The sequence below is a fragment of the Pagrus major genome, chromosome 4 (assembly GCF_040436345.1).
Source record: "Pagrus major chromosome 4, Pma_NU_1.0".
NCBI classification, from domain to species: domain Eukaryota; kingdom Metazoa; phylum Chordata; class Actinopteri; order Spariformes; family Sparidae; genus Pagrus; species Pagrus major.
In genome coordinates this window covers 28,841,537-28,865,034 of record NC_133218.1, presented here as the reverse complement: position 1 = coordinate 28,865,034, position 23,498 = coordinate 28,841,537, and the positions used below count along the sequence as shown (strand labels likewise).

Sequence of the window (23,498 nt, the reverse complement as noted above, 5' to 3'; positions counted from 1 at the left end):
GTTTTGAAAAGGAAGAATGCCTGGCATAGAAGAGGCGATATCATCTCTGTTTCTGCCGTATCGATTTTGACCATTTGTTTTTAAACTGTCAATATTGAGTCGAACGATGTTACAGCAGTGCAATGCTGGACCAGTGGACAGCTTTCAAAACCTGCCGCCTACATTACCCACAATGCAACTTAGCCACTGAGTGACATCACTGGAGGAAATGTATCAGATTACATGCAACTACTTTTTTCACATATGCAATAGTACTCCCCAAGACCTGTAAGTACACTTTAAGAGAGGCAGACAATCAGATCTACCAAAATGGCCTTTACAGTAAAATTATGTGTTTAAGAATTATATATTTTTTTGCAGATGTGTTGTTGCTTTGCATGTATGAAATGAACTCAAACTTTCATGACACATGGGTACACCATTCAAACAACAGAAACATTTCATCACATATCACATCACATACAATCACCATGTTTTCATCGTGCGCAGCAAGGGGCGAAAAGTATTAGTCTGTCCAAAACACCCAGACTCATCAATGTAAGAGCACAGATGATGCAACCGCTTACTAAAACAAGGCTGAAATCAAGACATTATGATTTATACGAAAATTCTGATTTAATGATTTCTTTCAACATTACATCAGCCACGCAGCTTATACGTTCCAACAAAACAAGACATGTCAGACATTTAGGCAAGTTTATGCACTCACAATGAATATACAAAAATATACAAGCTATGGCGCTTTACAGTGAAAAACCTCCTTCTTCCTGCACCATTACTCCAGATGTCGTATTGTAAAATTATACAAGATACATGCAGGGATGTGTTATGTGAAACAGCTCTCACCAATACTGCATCAGCAAAACTATATCAATCAATCATTCAAAAACTGTACATGCACATTTCTGAATTACAAGTGTGTCATTTGCATGACATGGTGCTTCCATGAAACCTTTGGTTTGCTTTTTTTCACCTTTCCATTGGAGAAATACATTTTTTCTCCCATGAACAATTCTCAAAAGAAAACCAACACCCAAAATAAACATTTCTGCTACCGAGTTTTTGTCTTAAATTTCAACTCATGGGAATCCCGGTTCAGGACAACACAGACATTCATTCGATGTATAGGCAAAAACATTTCCACCATTCCGCTCTCACAGAAGCGTTTCATGTCAGGTAACAACTGTTTATTCTGTTAATTTATTCTGCATAAGCATTTTAATCATTGGATTCTTTTGTGTTTCTGAATGTATACATGTATGTATCTGCTGTGTCTCTATTTCATTAAACACACGGTTTGTTATTCTCATTTATATTAATTTAACATTATATTATACACCTGTTTTTGTTTACTTTTCTCTTTAATTTCTAAAAAACTATACACATGACCTGTATGTCTATATTTTAGGCCCAACCATCCCTCTGTGTGTTCTCCAAAACCTCCTCATAAAGCCAGCTCTGGGTGAACTCCTGACTCTTGTCCATCAGCTGGAACAGTCGAAGATACTCCTCTGGGTATACGTGGCCTATCAGTATGTCCTCCTGCATGCCCATCTCCGATATCAGCTTACTCCCACTATCTGGGAACCAGACACTAGTAAAAGAAACACAAAAGAGAGATAATAAACCAGAGGAAGATACGTTCAGAAGATGCATCATGTGAAACAATCTATTCTGCAACCTGTCTCAATAGCTTTGTGTGTGCATTGCTTACTTGAGTCTATCAATGAGCTTGGCCTTCCTCTTTGCCAGCAACTGTTTGAGCATCATTATCAGAGTTGGAGCGTTAGAAGGAGTGAGGCCTGCAGAGAACAGATCAGCTCGTGGACGGAGGCGCACAAGGCACAGGTTGGAAGGCTGGGAGGACAAAGAGGTAGAGGATGAGGGGAGATGTTATATTAAAATTGAACAAAACCAACTGTACACATGCACATTGCATTGTTATTGAGTCTGCTCTCTTTCTTACCCTGTCTTTACGTTTACCCTTTCTTGACATCACAAACGAGTCCCAGGGCTCCTGCACAGAAAGAGGAGAAAGTTGACGACTAGGAGACTTTTCCATCAGAGTCTTTGGAAATTTTAGTGGTATGATGCCAGGCATTAGCTAGACCAAGTATCATAAAACAAACCACTGTAACATACTCAGAAGAGGGTAGTATTGAGTTACATTTACAGAGACCTGAGCTACTTTTTTTGAGTACATTGTATTTGTCAGAGTAGTTTTAATGCAGCAGTTTTGCTTTTCCGCAAGTAGGTTTTTTTGAGAGAAATCATTACTTCAACACCTCTAAACATGCTTGATTCTCTGTCTTTGCTGGTTTTTCCAACATTTGCATAATCACCCTCCTTCATACTGTACCTTGTGCAGCAGTTCAATTTCACAGGCCATCTGCCAGAGGACACTGTAGGCTCTGTAGTTCAGCATGTCACCTGGACGAGCTGCCAGTTTCTGATGGGAGAAAGATTATTATTGATTCATTTCAGTTACCAGACAGAAAGTCTGCCTCAGCACCAACTATTGATTGAGGTGTCAACATGAATATGGCAAATTGGTTATTTTCAGTGCAGATCACCAAAGCGGATGATTATACTGACAGGTGCAGCAGTAATTAAGTATAGATCTGAGCTGGTTTAAGGCTGTGTGAGCATGGATGTAACCTTCGCCACCCTCATGAAGACAGACAAACACACTCACAAGGTTATATCTCTATGATCAATAGATTCACTGGTACTCATTTCTACAGATTAAGGTATTAAAATGCTCTTGTTCTTTTACCAGGTATTCATTCTCGCTTATGAACAGGTTGAGCTCTATTCTTCCATGTCTGTAGATAGACTGCCGTTCAAACAAAGCGTAAACCATTCTCAGCATCTTGCTACGCTCTTCAGACTGGGGCACGATTCCCACCACCTTCACCTGGATGTCTAGAGAGAGACATACACACAAATACATTACCAAAAGACAGACTTCAAAGGATGGTAGACTTTACAATGCGCAGTCATCATTCAGTAAAGTGTGTGATTATGTGAAAGATGCAAGTCATTATACTGATGTAATGTGTTTTCCAAAGCATTGTGGGACAAAAAAAAAATATCTTAATGTTTCACACTTGTGAGTTGCAGAAAAAGTTCCATCAATCAAATGTTTTAAGGATTGTTCAAGGATTAATAGCTTGCTAAGTGTTAGGATATTACTAATTGTATGAAGTAGGTGGGGTTTTTTTGTAGCGGGAGAGGCCCAACTAAACAAAAAACCCTGTCTGTGTGCCTGTGTGTGTGAATGACAGAAAATTTGGCAACATAGCTGTGCCTCAGGTTTGTGTGTGTATGCATGGTTTATTTTTCTCACCATCAGTCCAGCTAGCTTCTGATATGCCCAGGTCAGTGAACAGTTTGTCAGAGTACATGATAGGGGCTTTAAGGATTCCAGTGCCCATGGGGTCAAGTTTAAAGTAGTCACAGTGAACCACTTCCAACTGACCATCAAGATGACTCTCCAACTCCTACAACATGAAGACATAATTTATTTTACTGCGACACAAGGGAACCAAGATTAATTAAACAAATAACCATTGCCAATTAAATTCAGTTGGGTTACAACAAAGATCTCTATTCGAGTAGAGATGAGCCAGTGCACCATTATCCATTTCTGTAGAAACTAGTTACAGAACAGGACCGTGCCGGACACTTGTTTCAGCCAAGTACTCGCTCAACCCTACACACAAGTCTACAAAAAGTAATTTGATGCAGATGTTTGTTACCTGTAGGTGTTCTAAGAAGGCCCCATCCCCTACAAGAGCCACAACTCTCTGAGCTCCAGCATTTAGCAGTGTCCTAGTCAACACCCCAGGACCTAAGAAAGACAGCCACAAACACAACCAATCAATTCCGTGTTGTTGCACTGATAAATTGTGCACAAACTGCAAATTCTTCACTATGCCACTACAGTCAAAACAGAACTGTTTACTGTGAAAATATTTGTGCCAAAAAGCAACAATTCATACATTAAGTGCACCTCTGTGTTTATCTTAAACATATCACAAATACATACCTGGTTCACATTCTAAAATAACAGTTTTAGCATCCTCAGGTTCAAGATGCTGTGCTACCAGTTTAGCCAGGTCTGGGTCCACTATGAAGTGTCTCAATCTTTTACATGCCTGAGCACGTCGTATATTCTCCTCTACCTCACCGAGGTCAAGGAAGTCATAGCGGCACAGAGGACGACGCTGGCCCTGGAGAAAGACATGAGTGCACATATAGAATGAAAGCAATCAGCATCGGATGTGCAAAAGCTCACAGTACATTGTCAAACCCTGATAATCTTTTTCTTCATTAATTTTTCATTCTACTGCAAAAATTCAAGATATCCATTAATGCCTGCATTTTCTCCACACACAAAGTGGTTCAGGGAAGAATTATAAAGTATGTTAAGAAAAAAAGCACATACATTGAAATTTTAATGGTTCCAGGCTGAGGCAAAATTGGAGCATTGCAGCAGCTGAAGCAAACCAGAACACACCATGATAAAAATACAACAATAAAGGGTCAACTTGTGGGCTGACCACAGTTGTTTAAAACAAAACAATTGAGCAGATCTATGTTATGCGTTTTGCACCTCATCAATCAAGGGAAACCAGCTGTAAAAGGTAGGACATAGTTTTGACAAGAAGGCTGATCATAGAGCAGACTCAAGACATGCTGGAGGTTTTACTTCTTTTAACTAGGCCCCTTGAAGATTCCCACAGAGGAGCTGGGGAAAAATGTGTCTGGGCTGTTGTGCTTGCCCTTTTGTCCCTGCAGCAGCCGAAACAAATGGCGTGAAAACAGTTGGAGGATCATGGGCCAGGTGTGATAACATTTGTGTAAATACCACAAAAAGATTTGTTGCAAAACTCCTTGTAAGACAGAACTTTCCCATAATTTTATATCCCATTACAGGGGGGAAAGTACAGATACACAGACATATGTAAAACCTTAGCAGACAGGTTATGCATTTGCTTAGAAATTCACATATTCCAAGCAGCAGTCGAAGACTAGTGTCCAGAATCAAAGCCAGAGATAGCTGCCTACCTGTACAGCCACAGCAGACAGGTTCCTGTGTGTGAGTGATGAATTAGGGGATGACCTCTCTGCAGAGGGCTGTTGGGAGTTTGGACTGGGTCGACCAGGACCCGAAGAAAGAGTGTCCAGGCTATAGGCCCTTCTATGAAGCATAGGAGCCCCAGGAACACAGAGGCCGGAGACAGCCCCAGGGGCCAGCACAGCCTTGTGCAGACAGGATCTACTTCTGATGGTCTGGCAGCAAGCAGAGCGCATCATCACCTCCACAACTCTACAAATCTGGGTAGACATGATGGACCAGTGGATCTGTAACTACAGAGGAAGAACAGAGGATGAGGATTGGGTGACCTTTTCAAGAGGTCACTGCCTAGAGGGGGTGTGGAGAGAAGGTGACAAGGGATGTTAAGATGAATAACAGACATTTAAGTGACATTAACTAACATTTAAACATGTACCATCATTCTTATATGACACTTGGGCGACGTGCTGGAGTCCAATTGTAGTAGCCAACTGCGTTTACTATCGTCTGTAAAGGGGCCATACGTGCATACAATTGTAAATTACACGGTGTAAATGTTTAATGTGATTCGTTATACAAAAAATATTTTTAACCAGTGTCTGAAAGTGAGCACAGTATGTTCTTGCTGCACGTGGGGAGGTAAACTTCCTAATCGGCCTCACTGGAGAGATTATCACGGTGCTTCACCCGGCCGTCCACGGACTTTGGCCATCACCTTGATAAAGATGCACAAATTCACTTAGCAGGCGATCCGTTACATGAAGGTGTAAAATAGGTGAAAATATCGAAGTTGTTAGCCGACTAGCTAAAGAAGCTACGCTAGCGTCACTTAAAACTAAAATGCAATCAATGTCGTTTCGTCGTGAGAAACACAGACATACCTTATAGCAAATTATCCTTTATATCCAAATCGGACTACACCAGTGGTTCAATGGTGTTTCTTTTTCGTCTTTTCACTGGTAAAACTCCGTGACATTGAGCCCTTCGCATCTCGACCCCACACTTGTTTTGCAATTCTCGTGGTGTCGCTGGCGCATCTAATATTCGTCACTGTCAGGCGACAACCGCGAGGACCAATCAGAATGTCGAGGAAGTTGCCATGCTAATGTGCGAATGCTAAAGCAAACTAAATTTAGTATATGTCACGCCTTACTAGAAATATATAAATTGTTTGGAAGGTACATATTTAACGCAACACAACGACTATTCGTGTTTAGGTAGCTAAAAACTACCACAGTGGTTCGTGTTTTAGCACGTTAGCATAATGCTGCTACGGAAGTAGACAAAGAAGCGCTGTCAAAACTGCACGCAGCTCTGCCTCTGTCCTGTCAGTCTGTCAGAGAGGTGAAGGTGCGGCGGTGAGCTCCTCCAGTCTGTCTGCTGTCACTATGGCTCGTGTTGAAACTACATCTAGCAGGCCTTACCACCTGGTTATCTTCGGAGCTTCTGGGTTCACCGGACAGTTTGTGGTGGAGGAGGTGGCCCGGACTATATCCGAGGGACCGAAGGGGAACCTGAAGTGGGCCGTGGCTGGCAGGAGCAAGCAGAAGCTGGAAAAAGTTCTGGAGCAGGCCGCCGGAGTCCTCAGTATGTATCTGAACAACCCTAGGAAGTTATGAGTGTTGAGGCAGAGTGTTTGTAGAGCTGCCAGCCCTTCAACGGGGTTAGCTTCTGAAATAAGTTGTTCGACTGAGGTAATGTGAAATGCAAGGATGCTGTAGTTGGTGAGCTGCGATTTTAATCCGATTTGCCAAGAATACTGTCCATTCCCTAGACAAAGGGAAATTGCTTAACTCCGACTCAGGATGTCTTATCTGTAAATCCAAGTGGAGCTCGCTGATAGTGATTTTACATGTCCATGACCCTAAACTCTGTCTGAACTCAAAGTCCAAGCGACGTTGCAACCAAGAGTTAACAATCTCATTAAAGCTATTATAATCATTATTATTAAGAAACTAATGATGCAGTCCCATCAGCTGATGATATTTTAATCAATCAATCAATCAATCAGTGTTGAACGCTGTATATCTGCAAGGATGCAAGTCTACATCTGCCAAATAAGTCTAACCTGCTGGTAAAAAAAAATCATGAAATTAAATGATAAAACATGTATAGAGTATGTGATGTAGCAAGTAACTAATGTGCCTTGTTGACACAGAAATCAGCAAATGGTTAGAAGTTCTACTTGATACTGCAAATGATTAATCAATCAAACTTTTAGTCAACATATTTTCTGATTATCAGCATTAATCCAACAGCAATAACTGTATTTGATTACTCCAAAGACAGAAATGATGGCTGCGACGAGTTTCATTATGGATACTAATTAATAAAAAAAATAAAATGAATTCATAAATGTATCTATATGATGGCAGAAACTGACAAACATGTCCATCGCAGTTACCACTGGCGTGTGTTGCCATGGTGACATCTTCCAGTATTGTGAAGATATAAGATATAGGATATATAGAACAAGATTTCTATTTTTCAGTGAAAGAGAAAAACTGTCCCTCCCTTTTTGGAGAACTTTTATCCAGCAAACCATTTGCTGGATAAAAGTTCATCAGTCATCAATTTTGAAAAAAACTTGTGACTAATCATCAGTGAATTGACTAATCGTTTCAGCTCCAACAAAAATAGAAATATAATTCACCTAAAGGCAACTATTATGTGAAAAGTATAATAAATGATTTACTTATGCTGGTAATTTTTTCAGGTTTACGATTTTTTATATTTGTGCGTCGCTCTAAACATGGAAAATGAAGTCCATAACTAGAACAACACCAGGGAGCTATTCTGCAGTAATGACAGTAATGTGAGTTTCCAGAGGATTAGAGGCGCAACAGCTGATGGAACATAGCTGCTCGCTGTGCAGTCCCCATCTATGACAACACACACACACAGCCGGTTAGCACTAAAAAATACAGTTTGTCTGTTCAGACAGATTAGTGTGTTTCCTCCAACAAGCACCGATTGTTACAGTGACACATTTAAAAACATTGTTACAAGTTCTGTCCAGCACATAGATTTAATTTCATCCAACATATACATGATCTAGGTTCTCGTAGCCCAGTTTGTGCTGCCCCTCCTTCATTTTCATTAAATTCATCTTCGCACGGTTATACAGTACGCGTATATTTACATCTGGGAATAATTAAGAAAGACTATTAAACAACCATTTGGATCAAACTATATTGTACCACCTGTCCTTACAAAGTGTGTGTCTCTGTGTGCAGGTAAGCCTGAGCTGAGGTCAGAGGTGGACATTATCGTGGCAGATGTAGGAGAACCAGACTCCCTGGCAGCCATGTGCAAACAGGCCGTGATTGTTCTCAACTGTGTCGGGCCTGTAAGTAGACAATTCAACTGACACGTGTGTCCCCCTGTTTATTTTTCTCTAACACAGAACTTTCTTGCTCCATCACATGGCACAAAACACTTTTTCCTCACATCATCTCACAGCATTGGCATGTTGCAATCTCCATTTGGCATCAGTGTAGCTCAACTGTGCCCCACCTATCTCTTCTGTCTCTCTTTCTCTCTCTGTCACAGAGCAGCCTTCATTTACACAATGAATGCCACTGACTTACAGCACACAATAAGTCGTATTGTATTAAAGTCAGAATGGAAAGTAGGTTTCCACCACTGCTTTGGGTCCTGTGTGTCATTGTCCTTCCACTGCAGTGACCACTACTGTTGGTTAAAACTGAGGCACACAGTTAAAGCCAAAAGGAGATGAAACTGTGTGAGCATGAATGTATTAAGTCTGGTATTACCAGGGTAAAGTAAAGTATTTCTTATTCTGATTCTGATTTTTGTTCTAAGAGCCAGTGAGGTGTCATGTCTTGTTGCTGCAGTGTGGGGCCTGTCAAGGTCAAGATAGTATCTGGGGGAGATATGGTGACCAAAGATACCAGCAGACAGAAATAAGGCAGGGATTGAGCAGTGATAAGAACTAAAGTTGATAGGTTAATTAGCCATCAACTAAGTCAGGAGAGAAAGGAGGTGAAATGGAACAGTTGAGTAATTAATTTGTGTGTTTGTGTATCTCTGTGTTTATAGTACAGGTTCTACGGCGAGCCAGTGGTCAAAGCCTGTGTGGAGAATGGAGCCCACCATATTGACATCAGTGGAGAGCCTCAGGTATGTCTGTACACGGTGCTGCATTTTTAAATTCTAATGTGTGGATACTGTAAGTCACTCCATCAACATTAATCATCACATATATTACTTATGAGCATCGAATGGCGTTTTTCCTCTTTCCTTTGGTGTGACCTAAATCGTACACTAAATATGATTCTTTCTTGACCTGCATGTTGTCAGTGGACATATTTTTCTGCTTTGCTGTTGTTTGGTTTGGATTAAATAGGAGACATGCTGCCTTTCATGATGTAGCTTGTTAGACTAAATTATCTGTCACTTGGCTGCTTGACAACAGTTTTCTCTTGCTGTCAGATGCTGCTTTGTGTAATGCAGCAGGTCTCATGAATACACAGTCAGCAGCACTCTGACGGCCTAACTTGAGGTTTGAAAGTTGTCTGAATGCTGCACAAAATACTCCACCACCTTCACCATATCAGGACAGAACTTGACTTAAAAGCAGAAGGCCTTTCAGCCTTCCTACACGCTCATTGTTGATAAAGCTCCATAAATCTGTTGAAATTGATTGTATAATAATCATTCATCGTTTAACAGGCACACTTAAAAAAAATTGGGTATGCGTTCCTGTTTGTGCTTCTACACATTTTTGTGTGTTTGGCTGTATGCAGTTTCTGGAGGGAATGCAGTTGAACTACAACAGCCAGGCAGCTGAAAAAGGTGTGTACATCATAGGGAGCTGTGGATTCGACTCCATACCTGCGGACATGGGAGTCATCTACACCAGGGACCAGTTCAAGGGTATGCACATATTGACATGCACACATACACTTACATAAACACAAAAATACAGACACAGTGCTTAACTCACTTTACTTCTGTTGTTATTAAAGATTTATTTATTGTTATATTAGCTTCTGTAAAAACATTATGTGCGTTTATCCACAGGTACGCTGACAGCAGTGGAGAGCTTCCTGACCGTCAGCGCAGGATCTGAGGTAAGTCAACTATATTACTATGTACATGCATTTGTCATATGTATGCGGTATCACATATCTATGCTTATCTCAAATGTTTCTTGCTTTTTTTCTTTCTCCTTGTTTACCTTCTCTCCCTTCCTTCAATTCATGCTCTCTGTCCCTTTTTTCCACTATATTTTCACCCTTTTGTATGTATGCGTGTGTCTCTGTCGTCCTCCGTCAGGGCGGATGTATCCACGATGGCACGTGGCAGTCTGCCGTCTACGGTTTTGCCGACGGCCAAAAGCTCCAGAGTCTCAGGAGGAAGTTTAATCACAAACCTCTCCCTGCTGTGGGCTCCAAGCTTAGACGCAGGTACGTACAGTAGTAATCCCCTTTTATATTTCTTCAAAATAAATCAAATCCTTAACTTTTTCTCAGTGGCAATTACACAGCTAGTTTGCAAAACTCAGTAAATCAATATTATACAGTAATGTGTACATTCAGAGCAAAGTTCAGAGTATCCTATGCTTAGAGGTTCACAATGTTTCATGTCATTCATAAAGGGAACATTTTGTACTAAAAAGACTAACCTGGAAAGATATCCTCTTGTTTTAGCTGAGTCTGACGGATGAAGCCTCACAGTAAGATCAGATAAACTTTGGAACATAAGTTTTCATGAAAACAATTGGACAGCTGTGGATTTTTATTGGATCTGTTAAATGATATTATATTTTATATTTTATTGGACGATATGAACAGGTGGAATGAAAAAACAAAGGTAAACTGTGCCTCCAGCTGTGAGTTCTTCTTTTGTTTTTCTGTGTATTTTGTCAGGCTGACAGCAATTTTATCATGAAAACGGTAGCTGGTATCAGCCATAAAACATGTTTGTATGATCTGTGTATCACATGGCTGTCGCTGATAATGTAGTGTAATTTCAGAATATTCTGCTGACTGATTGGGCTGATACAGATATCAATATTTGAGAGTATAAACAATCCAATAGCTATATGTAGGATTAAGAAATGTGTTTTATTAGGATCTCTAACATTTAGTTATTAAAGAGTCAAGGCATTAAGCAGGACATTCTACAGTTGGAAAAACAAACTCGTCAGTGCCATCTGGTGGACAAACCATGTAGTGGTGGTGTCATGGCTGCTGATTGGCTCTAAATGTTAGGGTTAAATCAGGGTTATATCCCACAATCCCTCAGTACACATACAAGCATGTACTACAGTTTCCCCCACACATTTTCACGTCATGTTGTTTTCTCAGCATGTGTTCCTTTGTGTGTGTTTGTGCACTTATAGGGGAACACTGTTCTTCAGTAATGAGATCCAGCAGTACACGGTGCCCTTCATGGGCTCTGATCCCTCCGTTGTGAAGAGAAGTCAGCGCTTCCTGGTGGAGGAACATCAGGCCACACCGGTCAGGCTTCACATTCTGCGTTTTCTTTACCCACTCTTTCTTTGTGTTAAATTTCCTCCATTGTGTCACTCATAAAAAACTTCATCATGTATCACGGAGACCCTAGTTCAGGTCTCCTACATTCTGTATGTCTGACCTGTTAAGCTCAGAATTTAAATGTGTTAAAACAACACACTTTCTGTCCGATTTATTAGTTTTCACAATTGAAAAATAATCCTTATGTATATGAAAGTGCAGGAAAAAATAATGCACCTTTTTAATCTTAAAAGTAAGTTGTCAGTTTGAAAATCCTGGAATCCCCCTGCTTAAACAGCCTGGGTTAAAACTTTCTAATGAAATAAAATTATTTTTGTGCTTGGCCACAGACAAAACTAATAAATTGGCAAATTGGCGTTCTAATGAAATGATCTAAGGACCACGATAGAGTTGTCAAAAGGTTGAATGCGGCCCACATGATGCCAGTCGAAATGATTTGCCCCGTGTGTCTAATTTCAGTTTTAGTATGAAAGATGTGATTATGATCAAAGGCTTTTTTGGGGCGACGCTGGTTGTGAACTTGCTGTGTTGATCGGGATTTTCCGATGCAGTTTATTTGGAAAAATTGGGCTCAATGGCAGACTATGAAAAATGTCTGCATGCTGCTGTTTTCAAAAATGCTCTGTAATTTCTGTTGGACATGACATTTTGACTAGACTGTTTCCATCCCCCTCTACTATAATCTGTAATTGTTTACTTTAGGTTCAGTATGGAGCGTATGCAGGAATCGGAGGAATAGGGAGCGTCATCAAGCTGATGTTTGCAGGCATGATGTTCTGGTTCTTGGTCAAGTTCAGTTTTGGACGTAATCTACTCATCAAGGTAAACAAACATGGCATGCATGAAAAAATACACATGACAGATTACAGTTCACATGACACTACTGACTACAACTGAATATTAGACCAAAAGCATGCTGGTAAATGTAAATGCTTTTATCTGTCCACTTTCTCAGTACCCAGAGTTCTTCTCCTTTGGACTCTTCTCCAAGGCTGGACCGAGTAGAAAGCAGGTAATGTGCTGACAGAACATAAAATATATCCAGATTTTCTTGTTATAAATAAGAAAAGGAAATAAGATGATGCTCTGTTTTTTGTGTTATGTGTGTATTAGATGGAGGGTTCATCCTTCCAGTTTGCCCTCTATGGAGAGGGCTACACAGAGGGACAGGACCCCTCACAGGGGAAACCTAACAGCAAGATCCGCACACTGGTTCAGGGACCAGGTAACTGGAAATTAAAAATCCTGCGTTATTATAAAATGTACCAAACAGAAAACAAACCCCAGTGTCCTGGGTGACAGCCCTGTACTCAACCCATTCAGCCACAACAACTTGTTCCAAATGCAGACTGCGTCACATTTTCCCACAACAGTATCATAGATATTTTATGACAACCCTCCATTAATGCTGTAACAAAATGTCAAAACATAGCTTAATTGTGTCTCTGTTATTAATCAGAGTGTGGATATGTGGCCACGCCCATCGCCATGGTACAGGCTGCTCTAACAATTCTCAACGAGCCCGCAGACTTGCCCAAAACGTGAGTTATCATCATGCACAATACACCATACCACCAGTTTTTTGTTTATTGATAATGATGTTTTTCAATCCATCCGACCAGTCCGTGTAAAATGGTCTCAAAGGAACTGGTTGATTGTTAATCTATGATAAACCAGACGGTAATTGAATGTGTTTGTGCTGTTTATTTTAATAGAAAGACTAAAAGTGGGAGGCATGGGACTGTGAAACAACATAAATGTTATTTTAGGAAGTGAAAGTGAGCTTACATTTTTGATCATCACAGACTTAGGATGTGTCAGCATTGCTACTGAACAGTGTTTTTTTCTTTTTCTTGTAATTTAATGTGTTTGTCAATGAATGCACGAGCCAGAAAAACAATTTCTTTCATTTTTCTACAGTATAATGATCAGGGACAGGTCATGATTTCTGAATATTCAGTTAGTCGTAGTTGGTTCATGCGACCATGGCTTTGTCTGAGAAAACAGATTTTCCATTTTTTTCCCCCTTGTTTTTACCTGCGCCAGGAGATTGTTAAAGGCCTTGGAAGAATTGCATTATTATTACCAGGCTTCAGTAAAAATTGATTGCCAAATACTTCACCGCAACTACTGAATAGTGTGTTTTGCTTGAAATGCCCTTCCCTTATAATGATTTAACATCCATAAATCACATGAATATCACTTGATCCTGAGACTTGGGTATGACATCAATTTAGGTTGTAATTAAATTCCTTTTCTCTGCTTCATTTCCAGGGGAGGAGTGTATACTCCAGGAGCTGTTTTTGCAAAAACCACACTGATCGACCGTCTCAACAAACACGGCATCCAGTTCTCTGTCATTTAAAGTTTGTCCCCTTCCCTGTTGTCATTACTCCAGGTTTCTCTCAGCACTTACTAATACGCATAATAACAACTGGGAAGTTTCCGACTATTGAAGAGGGCCATTTCACCTCGAAAACCGGGACTAGAGATGGAGTGCTTTCATTTTTGATGGTACTTTTGGCATTTATCCTGAAAATTCAGTCAGAAACTTGCCAGTCTCCCTTTAGCTTGAATATACAATTAACCCTCTGCTTGTAGGACACATAGCACAACTGTGGCAGACAAAGACAGTACAATAACCGTTGTGCATAAATGGTTTTAACATGGCCTACACTAACATGACTGCTGCTAATGAAGGAGGCATTTTGATTAAGATTCAGTTCAATTTATGTTTTTCAACACATGCAAAAAAAAAACAAAAAAAAAATTAACTTGTGTATGGATAGAAACATGGACTGAAAATACTGTCAGCTGTAAGAAAACATCTACAATCTTCAGTAAAGTGTTGTCCATGTAACATACAGTTAAATGCACTAGGACATAACCCTGTTAGTAGCACAAATATAGCAGCTGTATGTGTGTTGTTCTGGTTCAGTGGGGTAAAGCTGTCCGAATAGAAACCTGCTTTGTGTGAGTTCGTGTTTTTTGGGTCCCAAAACTGGGGTCCGCTCTCTCGTTGTGGGGTCCGACAGCTTTATGGGGACCAAAATGCTGGTCTCCATAACGTAATTAATTAAATTTCAGGGTGAAGACTTGGGTTATGGATAGGATTAGGAAAGTATTGGTTATGGTTAGGTTAAGTCTCCAGGAAATGAACGCAAGTCCAAGTAGGGAAAGCAAAGGTGTGCGTGTGTGTGTGTGTGTGCATGTACATGCTTGTCTTTCTTGGCCTGGCCCGTCAGCTAAAACTCCTGATTGCTCTGTGTTTTTGACAGTTTATAGTTGGACTATCACTAAGTCATCCTCCTCTCTTCAATCTTTATTTTTATAGATGAATGTTGCAGCAATTCACCAATACAAACATTTGCTTTAGAGCCTTGTCAGAAAATGCATTAAGTTGTTTGTGCATAAAACAGCATGGGTTACAATATGAAACTGAACGATCTCTGCTGTTTAGCTAACAAGTTTGAGTTTTTTAAAAATCTGTCTCTTTCATATTGACTGGAACAGTCTCATCCACAAAGTGATGTTGATGTCAGTTTTCCACGTTTTGAGTGTTTGAGCATTTTGTGCACGTGAAGAGCTGTTTTGGGGTTTTGTTTTGGTGTGTTTTGCTTTGTATGGGCATCATGAATAAAGTCAACCCTGCTAATGGATATACGTCTTGTGTCTTTTTCACAAAGCTTCATAGAAACTCATCAGTAATGCCCATAATGAATTTTCTGTCATGTGGAACAGGTTTTCAAGATTAGTGGTTTATATTTACAAAGAAAAAAGAAAAAACGCCAGTTATTTTACATCTCAAGGTTAGTTTGTGATCTACAGCACAACTCAAGTCATGTCATACATCACAGTGTCATATTTTATTGTTTCATTCCAAAACTTTTAGTTTAAAAAAAGGTAAAGCTGAGACATCCTACACAGTGGCACAATGTACAATGCAATCACAGGAGGCTTTCAGTTCACTCTAATATGGTTTTGTTTTACATTCAACTGAATTATGTCTTGAGGCCCCCCCCCCCGACAGCATAAAGGTGATGCGCATGATGTCCAACCTGTCATTCCTGTACTGTCAACTCCCTTGATTGTTTACAAGTGGTCCAAAATGCTGCTGTGGTTATTTCTAAGTTATTTCTAGAATTAAAGAAAGGCATTTTGAGTGTTAATGCCTTATTCATGCAAATCAAGCTATTTGCTTGCCAAGCGTTTGTTTTGCTATGAGGACAGTTTGTATGGAAAGTCTGTGTCACAAGAGTTCAGCTACAAAGCGAAGGGGCAGGTGACAGAGAGAGATTCTGAAAACCCACCTTGAGACTTGAAGCATTTTCACTCATAGATTCACAAGGTGAAGTTCTTACAAAATCTGTGACCATTGTGGACATTGGAGGGCCTTCCCCATCTTGAGGAACCACTGCGAAAATGTCTACAACTCAACTGAATGATTCTCTTTTCAACGATACCTCAACAAAATGTATGATTTACCTGCAAGCTGACACCAATGCTGCTCTTTCTATTATGTCCATCTTCCTGCTTGGTAACTTTGTGGTGGGTGTCCCAGCAAACATGTGGATGTCTTGGCTGATTTGTCATGGAACCAGAGAGCTGCTGGCTTCAGAAACTTACCTCCTAAGCCTGGCTGTCTGTGAGATTCTGTTCTGCCTGGGACTGCCAGCCCAGCTGTACTGTATGTACGGCTTTGAACATGTCATAGATGGTCTTCAGCTCCTGTTGAAGGTACAGTTGACTCTGGTGTGGACCGGCCGGCCTATTTTTCAGAGCTTCATTTGTGTGGAGCGTTACATTGCAGTGGTCCACCCATTAACTTTCATCAGGTAAGTGTTTTAAGTCTTTAAGTCAGACCTGTGACAATAAGAAATATTTACTGAACACTGTGCATCTGTGTGTTTCTATTTCCCAGGTTAAAGCCCCTGAAGTACACAGTGGCACAGTGTGCTCTGGCCTGGTGTTCATTCTTTTTGATTGTTCTGCTTGTGTTAACATTACCAGAAGTAGAAAAAAATTGCTTGTTGTGGTTTTTTCCCACATTGTGCATATTTTTGTACTGCTACTTCGCAACTCTGTTTTCTCTGACACGGCCCGGTCCAGGAGAGAGGCAGGGGAAGGAGAGGGGAAGAGGAGACGAGATGAAAAGAAAAGCCATCAACATCATTTTGGTTAACCTGGTGTGTTTTGTGGTCAATTATCTACCACCACTAATAATGTACTATTTGGCGCTGGAAATTCCTGTTCTAGGTATAGTTTATTATCTGTTTTCATGTCTGGGTGTAGTCTGTGGGCTCGTCCAACCCTTACTCTACCTGCACAGGGCTGGGAAGCTATCCTGTCTCGAGAGAACACTGACCTGAAAGTTAAAAGGTAACTCCACCAATTTTACACACTAAAGAATGTTTGCAGGTCTTGGGGAGTTCTGCTACACATGTAGAAAACAGTAATATAAAGCCTTTTGTGGCTCCAGAAGAAGCTGCATGCGACCTGATTAATTGCCTCCAGTGATGCCATCTGTGGCTAAATTGCATTGTGGGTAATGTAGGCACCAGGTTTTGAAAAGCAGTCAACTGGTCTAGCATTGTACTTCTGTAACACTGTTAGACTCATTATGGACAGGTTAAAAAACAATGATCAAAATTGATAAAAACAGAACCAGAAATATCGCTTTAATTCTATTCATTCTCCTTCCTTTACAAAACCTGGTGACTACATTACCCACAATGAACTTACCCACTAGCTGACATCACTGGAGGCAATTTATCAGATTACATGCAGCTTCTTCTGGAGCCACAAAGACTTTATACACAGACTTTTTAACTCAAGCAACTGTTCTCTCCAAGATCTGTATACACACTTAAATGTGTAAAATTGCTTTACCCTTAAAATGTGCAGAAATGACTTTCAACTGTTCAGTGAAACCATAATTCCCCTGACTGCACACGACTACAAGAAATCTAGCGTTAGACTTAAACCCTGACATTGTATTTGTTGATGGGAACACTTATTTGCAGCTTAATGATTGATAATGAGCCTCAGTCCAAGTAGCTGGAAATGTTATCTTTGCTGTGTGCATGCGGTGCACACAGAGGTAAGCAAGCACGAGGGCAATACAACCACCAACACAGGTGTCCCTGGGGATAATTTGCCTTTGTAATGGGTAATAAAATGATTTCCGTCTGTCACTGTATGGTTATAGAATGCCGACCTGAAAAAGCTGTTTTAGACCCTTTCGTGTAAATTGTGTATGTAACATAATATTAATTTGAAGTAGTTAGTCAAAGCAGAATCATTTCTTCGACTGAGATTATTGATTTCATGCTGTAGTTGGACATGATGTTTTGAGGCAATGTGTTTTTAGAAATCTAATTGTATCTATATATTATCCAGACAATGATATGATAATGATATCCTGTCCTCAGATCTGACCGAAATAAGACACCGGTTCATGATAATCACTCTCGACTTGATGTAACTTGGGTTGTTTTTTATGGTGAAAAGTGCCATGACCATTGACTTGTATATAAAGAAGTCACCCAGGTAGCTTATCTGGTAGAGTGTGTAACTCCCCACAGCATCCTGGGTTCAATTCCAGACTGCACCCATTGCTGCATATCAATCTCTCTATACCTCCTTTCCTGACTTTCTTCAGCTGTCGCTATCCAATAAAGGAAGACTTTTGAAAAATTGAAACCTTGTTTTTATGTCTGACTGTATGAAGTTGGGATTATAGGTATCAGCAAGTCACTTAAATAAATAAAATAGAAAATGGAAATAGAATTAAAAATAAAGAAAAACTCTGGATATATTAACAAATTTCACATATTTATTCTTAAAAATACAGTGATCTCTTGTACAAAAGAAACATCAAAATGATCACATCTAAAAATAACAGGGAGGTTAATTCCTTTCCCCTCACATTATTTCAGTTTCCTTGGTTAAGCAAGTACTTTGTTCCATTTGTTGCCATTTACTTTAGCACCACCTCACACACTCTAATATATATGCAGTGTGGTCAAAGTGCTTGTCTTACTAACAGTGGCTATCCACCATAAGAAGACATCATCGGCCTCATGGCTCTTGGCATTTTACTCGCCATACGTGATCCAGTTCAGCTACGTTTGACACAAGGCAGAGCCCCCTAACAGCGTACTTTGATCCACCATCCATTCCACAGCGTTTTTAGCTCACACTTCCTCTTGGTTCAGCAGCTGGTGAGAGTAGATGACATCTTCATAGTGTTATTTTTGTGCTATAGTCATGATGGAGTCGTTGCACCGGATTCTGCTTAAAATGTGCAGCACTTCAACCACAGCAGACCTACAGTAGACAGGGACACACAAAAAAAATTATGTAAGTCACCTTGTTGTTCTAGATCTATTAAGAAAAGTTATGATATCTGCAAAATTTATAAGCATAACCACTAAATAAACTAAAGATTTAAGTCACATTTTGTCACTTGGAAAGTTGTGAAGCAGAAGATAAGATGTGATCGGGGGAGTGGGAGGCAATGTTATGTCCAGCTGCTGATGAATCATCAAATAACAAGTACATTTCACTGTGACTAACTTAACTTGTAGCAATTAGTGTAGTTTCTCGTACCTGGTGTTTGTGTCTTCAGGAGGCTGCTGTTTGCAAACTGTATGTACTTTCTCAACTAGGTGGTTTCTGAAATTCTGGAGCTGAGGCAAACAGACGGTCTGTCCTTTCAGCCAAGAAAGTGGCAGACTATCTGCTATCTGGAGAGAGAGAGAGAGAGAGAGAGAGGGAGAGCAGTAGTGGTGTTAATCAAAGGAAACCACCAGCCCATTTTCAAGATCAAGTGCACAGACATTAAAAATACAAATATTCAATGTGAAAAATTATACATTTAAACACCTTTCTGCATGAATGGACAGCATTGTTGTGCAATGTCTGACTGCAGAGGGTGATCATCAGGTATCGGTTCAGTAGTTTGTCCAACATCAGTTCCTTCAACACAGACTCAGGAAGCAGCAACTCCCATATCCCCATGTTATCTAGCAGCTAATATTTTATACAATTTTATCCAGTGACCGAGCTGAGACATATTTGAGTCTGTACTGTATGCTGGGCAAAGAAAAGAAGAGACTTTTTGTTGAAAGCATGGATAAGAGCACAGCCTAATGGTTAGAGAAATCATTGTATCCCACTTGATTCACAATGATGACACTGACGGGAAGTCACACCTGCTTTCTACTTGTTAGTCATCCAAATGGTCACTTAATGTTTAAAGTGAAAGAAGCAAGAAAAGAAACTGACTTTTTGGGGTACAGAGGGATGAAGACATCTTCATCTACACAGCTCCTTAGTCGGCCAATCACAGCCTCTATGAAAGCCTGTGTGAGACATGAAAACACATTGTTGTCACAAACATGTTCATACACGGTTTATTGTATATTTAAATGTATTGTATGTTGACATTGTATTTATTTTTTTATTTATAAAAGCTGAAAGCTACAAGGACATCTGTGGACAAAAGATGATGATAGTGAAGTAAACTTTTGAAACATTTTGAAAAAAAAAAAAAAAGCCAGTTGTTTTACATCTCAAAGTTAGCTTGTGATCTACAGCACAACTCGGGTCATGTCATACATCACAGTGTCATATTTTATAGTTTATTTCCAAAACTTTTCTCAGTAAACCTGAGACATCCTACACAGTGGAACCATATTAAATGCAGTCAAAGGAGGCGTTCAGTTTACTCCAATATGGTTTTGTTTTACATTCAACTGAATTATGTCTTGGGGCACCCCGACAGCATAAAGGTGATGAGCATGTCCAACATGTCATTCCTGTACTGTCAACTCCCTTGATTGTTTACAAGTGGTCCAAAATGCTGCTGGGAAACTGTTGACCTTGGTCTCCTAAAGGTCTCATGTGACACAGAATTTTTATTGCTTTCCACTGGCTCCCCATCAAATACAGAATCCAATTTAAAGTTCCTGTGATCACTGCATGTTAAGACACCTGCCTTCATCAAAGGCATCCTTCATCTCTTGCAGCCCTACGTCACCAGCACGTCATTTATCTCATCTCATCTCATCTCATCTTCTTCCGCTTTGTCCGGGGTCAGGTCGCGGTGGCAGCAGGCTCAGTAGGGAGCTCCAGACCTCCTTCTCCCCAGCAACACTTTCCAGCTCCTCCGGGAGGATCCCGGGGCGTTCCCAGGCCAGATGAGATATGTAGTCTCTCCAGCGAGTTCTGGGTCTGCCCCGGGGTCTCCTCCCAGTTGGACGTGCCCGGAAAACCTCCATGGGGAGGCGCCCAGGAAGCATCCTAATCAGATGCCCGAACCACCTCAACTGGCTCCTCTCGACGCAAAGGAGCAGCGGCTCTACTCCGAGCTCCCTCCGGATGTCTGAGCTCCTTACCCTATCCCTAAGGCTGAGCCCAGCCACCCTACAGAGGAAACTCATTTCAGCCGCTTGTATCCGCAATCTCGTTCTTTTGGTCACTACCCACAGCTCGTGACCATGGGTGAGAGTTGGAACATAGATGGACCGGTAAATGGAGAGCTTCGTCTTGCGGCTCAGCTCCCTCTTCACCACGACAGCCCGGTACAACGCCCGCAATACTGCAGACGCTGCACCAAGCCGTCTGTCCACCTCATGCTCCACTCTCCCATCACTCGTGAACAAGACCCCGAGATACTTAAACTCCTTCGCTTGGGTCAGGGGCTCACTCCCCAACCGGAGGGGGCAATCCACCATTTTCCGGCAGAGAACCATGGCCTCAGATTTAGAGGTGCTGACCCTCATCCTGACTGCGCACACTCGGCTGCGAACCGCCCCAATGCCTGCTGGAGGTCACGGGCTGAGGAAGCCAACAGAACCACGTCACCTGCAAAAAGCAAAGACGCAATTCTGAGGTTCCCATACCAGACACTCTCCTCACCATGGCTGCGCCTTGAGATCCTGTCCATGAATATCACAAACAGGATCGGAGACAAGGGGCAGCCCTGGCAGAGTCCAACACCCACTGGAAACGTATTCGACTTTGTGCCGAGTATATGGACACAACTCTCACTTTGGTCGTACAAGGACCGGATAGGTCGTACCAACGGCCCCGGTACCCTATACTCCCTCAGTACCCCCCACAGAATTCCCCGGTGAACCCGGTCTACCAATCAGGGTGTGCTGGTAGTTCTTCCATCGAGGCTTAAATTTGAAGGAGACTGTCTTTTGAAGTTGTGGCTCCTTAGCTTTGGACCTCTCACCCATTTGACTTCAGATCTGTGGACCCCTTTGAACAAAACAGCTCAAGACCCATTTGTTTAGGCTTACCTTTGTGTAATTATTCCATCCTTTGTGAAGCAAAAGGGAAAAATGTGTGACATCTCTGCTCTTGAAGGTGCTATATAAATAAAATTACTTACTATAATAAAAGGCATACAAATGTCCAAAACATGAAAACAATTAAACAATTCAAACAGAGTCTGAGAATTAATGTGGTAATAATTGCTAAACATTGGACCTTCAAAATATATAACACTGTGATGACGGTCCTCAATTTACAATCTTTTAAAGTATCTGATGTGAGTATCTTCAGTGGCTGCTCCCTCCACTGAATGGCTGGCAGCAGCATAATTATTAGTAATTTATTTATTGGAAAGTAAGCTGTGCCTTTATTTTGAAAATATAAATTAAGAATATTAATATAGTGGTTATTTATAAGGCCTCATTCATGCAAATCAAGCTATTTGCTTGCCAAGCGTTTGTTTTGCTATGAGGACAGTTTGTATGGAAAGTCTGTGTCACAAGAGTTCAGCTACAAAGCGAAGGGGCAGGTGACAGAGAGAGATTCTGAAAACCCACTTTGAGACTTGAAGCATTTTCACTCAAAGATTCACAAGGTGAAGTTCTTACAAAATCTGTGACCATTGTGGACATTGGAGGGCCTTCCCCATCTTGAGGAACCACTGCGAAAATGTCTACAACTCAACTGAATGATTCTCTTTTCAACGATACCTCAACAAAATGTACGATTTACCTGCAAGCTGACACCGATGCTGGTCTTTCTATTGTGTCCATCTTCCTGCTTGGTAACTTTGTGGTGGGTTTCCCAGCAAACATGTGGATGTCTTGGCTGATTTGTCATGGAACCAGAGAGCTGCTGGCTTCAGAAACTTACCTCCTAAGCCTGGCTGTCTGTGAGATTCTGTTCTGCCTGGGACTGCCAGCCCAGCTGTACTGTATGTACGGCTTTGAACATGTCATAGATGGTCTTCAGCTCCTGTTGATGGTACAGTTGTCTCTGGTGTGGACCGGCCGGCCTATTTTTCAGAGCTGCATTTGTGTGGAGCGTTACATTGCAGTGGTCCACCCATTAACTTTCATCAGGTAAGTGTTTTAACTGATTTTCTACAGTCTTTAAGTCAGACCTGTGACAATAAGAAATATTTACTGAACACTGTGCTTCTGTGTGTTTCTATTTCCCAGGTTAAAGCCCCTGAAGTACACAGTGGCACAGTGTGCTCTGGCCTGGTGTTCCTTCTTTTTGATTGTTCTGCTTGGGTTAACATTACCAGAAGTAGCAACAAATAGCTTGTTGTGGTTTTTCCCCACATTGTGCATATTTTTGTACTGCTATTTCGCAACTCTGTTTTCTCTGACACGGCCCGGTCCAGGAGAGAGGCAGGGAAAGGAGAGGGGAAGAGGAGACGAGATGAAAAGAAAAGCCATCAACATCATTTTGGTTAACCTGGTGTGTTTTGTGGTCAATTATCTACCAGGACTAATGATTTACTATTTGGCGCAGGAAATTCCTGTTCCAGGTATAGTTTATGATCTGATTTCATGTCTGGGCATAATCTGTGGGCTCGTCCAACCCTTACTCTACCTGCACAGGGCTGGGAAGCTATC

General features: G+C 41.0%; 2 protein-coding genes and 1 long non-coding RNA gene across 3 annotated transcripts; 1 reads left to right on the top strand and 2 right to left on the bottom strand.

Moving 5' to 3' along the window:
• Positions 1-590: 590 nt before the first annotated feature.
• Positions 591-6,122, bottom strand: tfb2m (transcription factor B2, mitochondrial). Its single transcript, XM_073463990.1, has 10 exons — positions 5,965-6,122; positions 5,074-5,376; positions 4,052-4,235; positions 3,762-3,853; positions 3,350-3,503; positions 2,777-2,925; positions 2,360-2,449; positions 1,967-2,017; positions 1,715-1,857; positions 591-1,594 (listed from the first exon to the last, which is right to left on the bottom strand). The coding sequence occupies exons 2-10, from the start codon at positions 5,353-5,355 to the stop codon at positions 1,405-1,407; spliced, it is 1,335 nt and encodes a 444-aa protein (XP_073320091.1). The 5' UTR covers positions 5,356-5,376; positions 5,965-6,122; the 3' UTR covers positions 591-1,404.
• A 62-nt stretch (positions 6,123-6,184) lies between these two features.
• Positions 6,185-15,266, top strand: LOC140994393 (saccharopine dehydrogenase-like oxidoreductase). The gene is made up of 12 exons (XM_073463991.1): positions 6,185-6,670; positions 8,320-8,432; positions 9,146-9,226; positions 9,853-9,982; positions 10,130-10,179; positions 10,385-10,515; positions 11,454-11,571; positions 12,310-12,429; positions 12,563-12,619; positions 12,721-12,832; positions 13,067-13,148; positions 13,882-15,266. The coding sequence occupies exons 1-12, from the start codon at positions 6,472-6,474 to the stop codon at positions 13,970-13,972; spliced, it is 1,284 nt and encodes a 427-aa protein (XP_073320092.1). The 5' UTR covers positions 6,185-6,471; the 3' UTR covers positions 13,973-15,266.
• A 3,154-nt stretch (positions 15,267-18,420) lies between these two features.
• LOC140995100 (uncharacterized) lies at positions 18,421-19,548 on the bottom strand. Its single transcript, XR_012178756.1, has 3 exons — positions 19,495-19,548; positions 19,219-19,355; positions 18,421-18,936 (listed from the first exon to the last, which is right to left on the bottom strand). It is a non-coding gene; the product is annotated as an uncharacterized lncRNA (long non-coding RNA).
• Between the last annotated feature and the right edge of the window lie 3,950 nt (positions 19,549-23,498).

Bases quoted from the DNA above. Each gene is read 5' to 3' on its own strand.
- tfb2m (XM_073463990.1), bottom strand. From the start codon at position 5,355: ATGTCTACCCAGATTTGTAGAGTTGTGGAGGTGATGATGCGCTCTGCT. The intron at 4,236-5,073 runs GTAGGCAGCTAT...GTCTTTCTCCAG, and splicing joins TGTCTGCTGTGGCTGTACAG to GGCCAGCGTCGTCCTCTGTG. The intron at 3,854-4,051 runs GTATGTATTTGT...TGTCTTTCTTAG, and splicing joins TATTTTAGAATGTGAACCAG to GTCCTGGGGTGTTGACTAGG.
- LOC140994393 (XM_073463991.1), top strand. From the start codon at position 6,472: ATGGCTCGTGTTGAAACTACATCTAGCAGGCCTTACCACCTGGTTATC. The intron at 8,433-9,145 runs GTAAGTAGACAA...CTGTGTTTATAG, and splicing joins TTCTCAACTGTGTCGGGCCT to TACAGGTTCTACGGCGAGCC. The intron at 13,149-13,881 runs GTGAGTTATCAT...CTTCATTTCCAG, and splicing joins CCCGCAGACTTGCCCAAAAC to GGGAGGAGTGTATACTCCAG.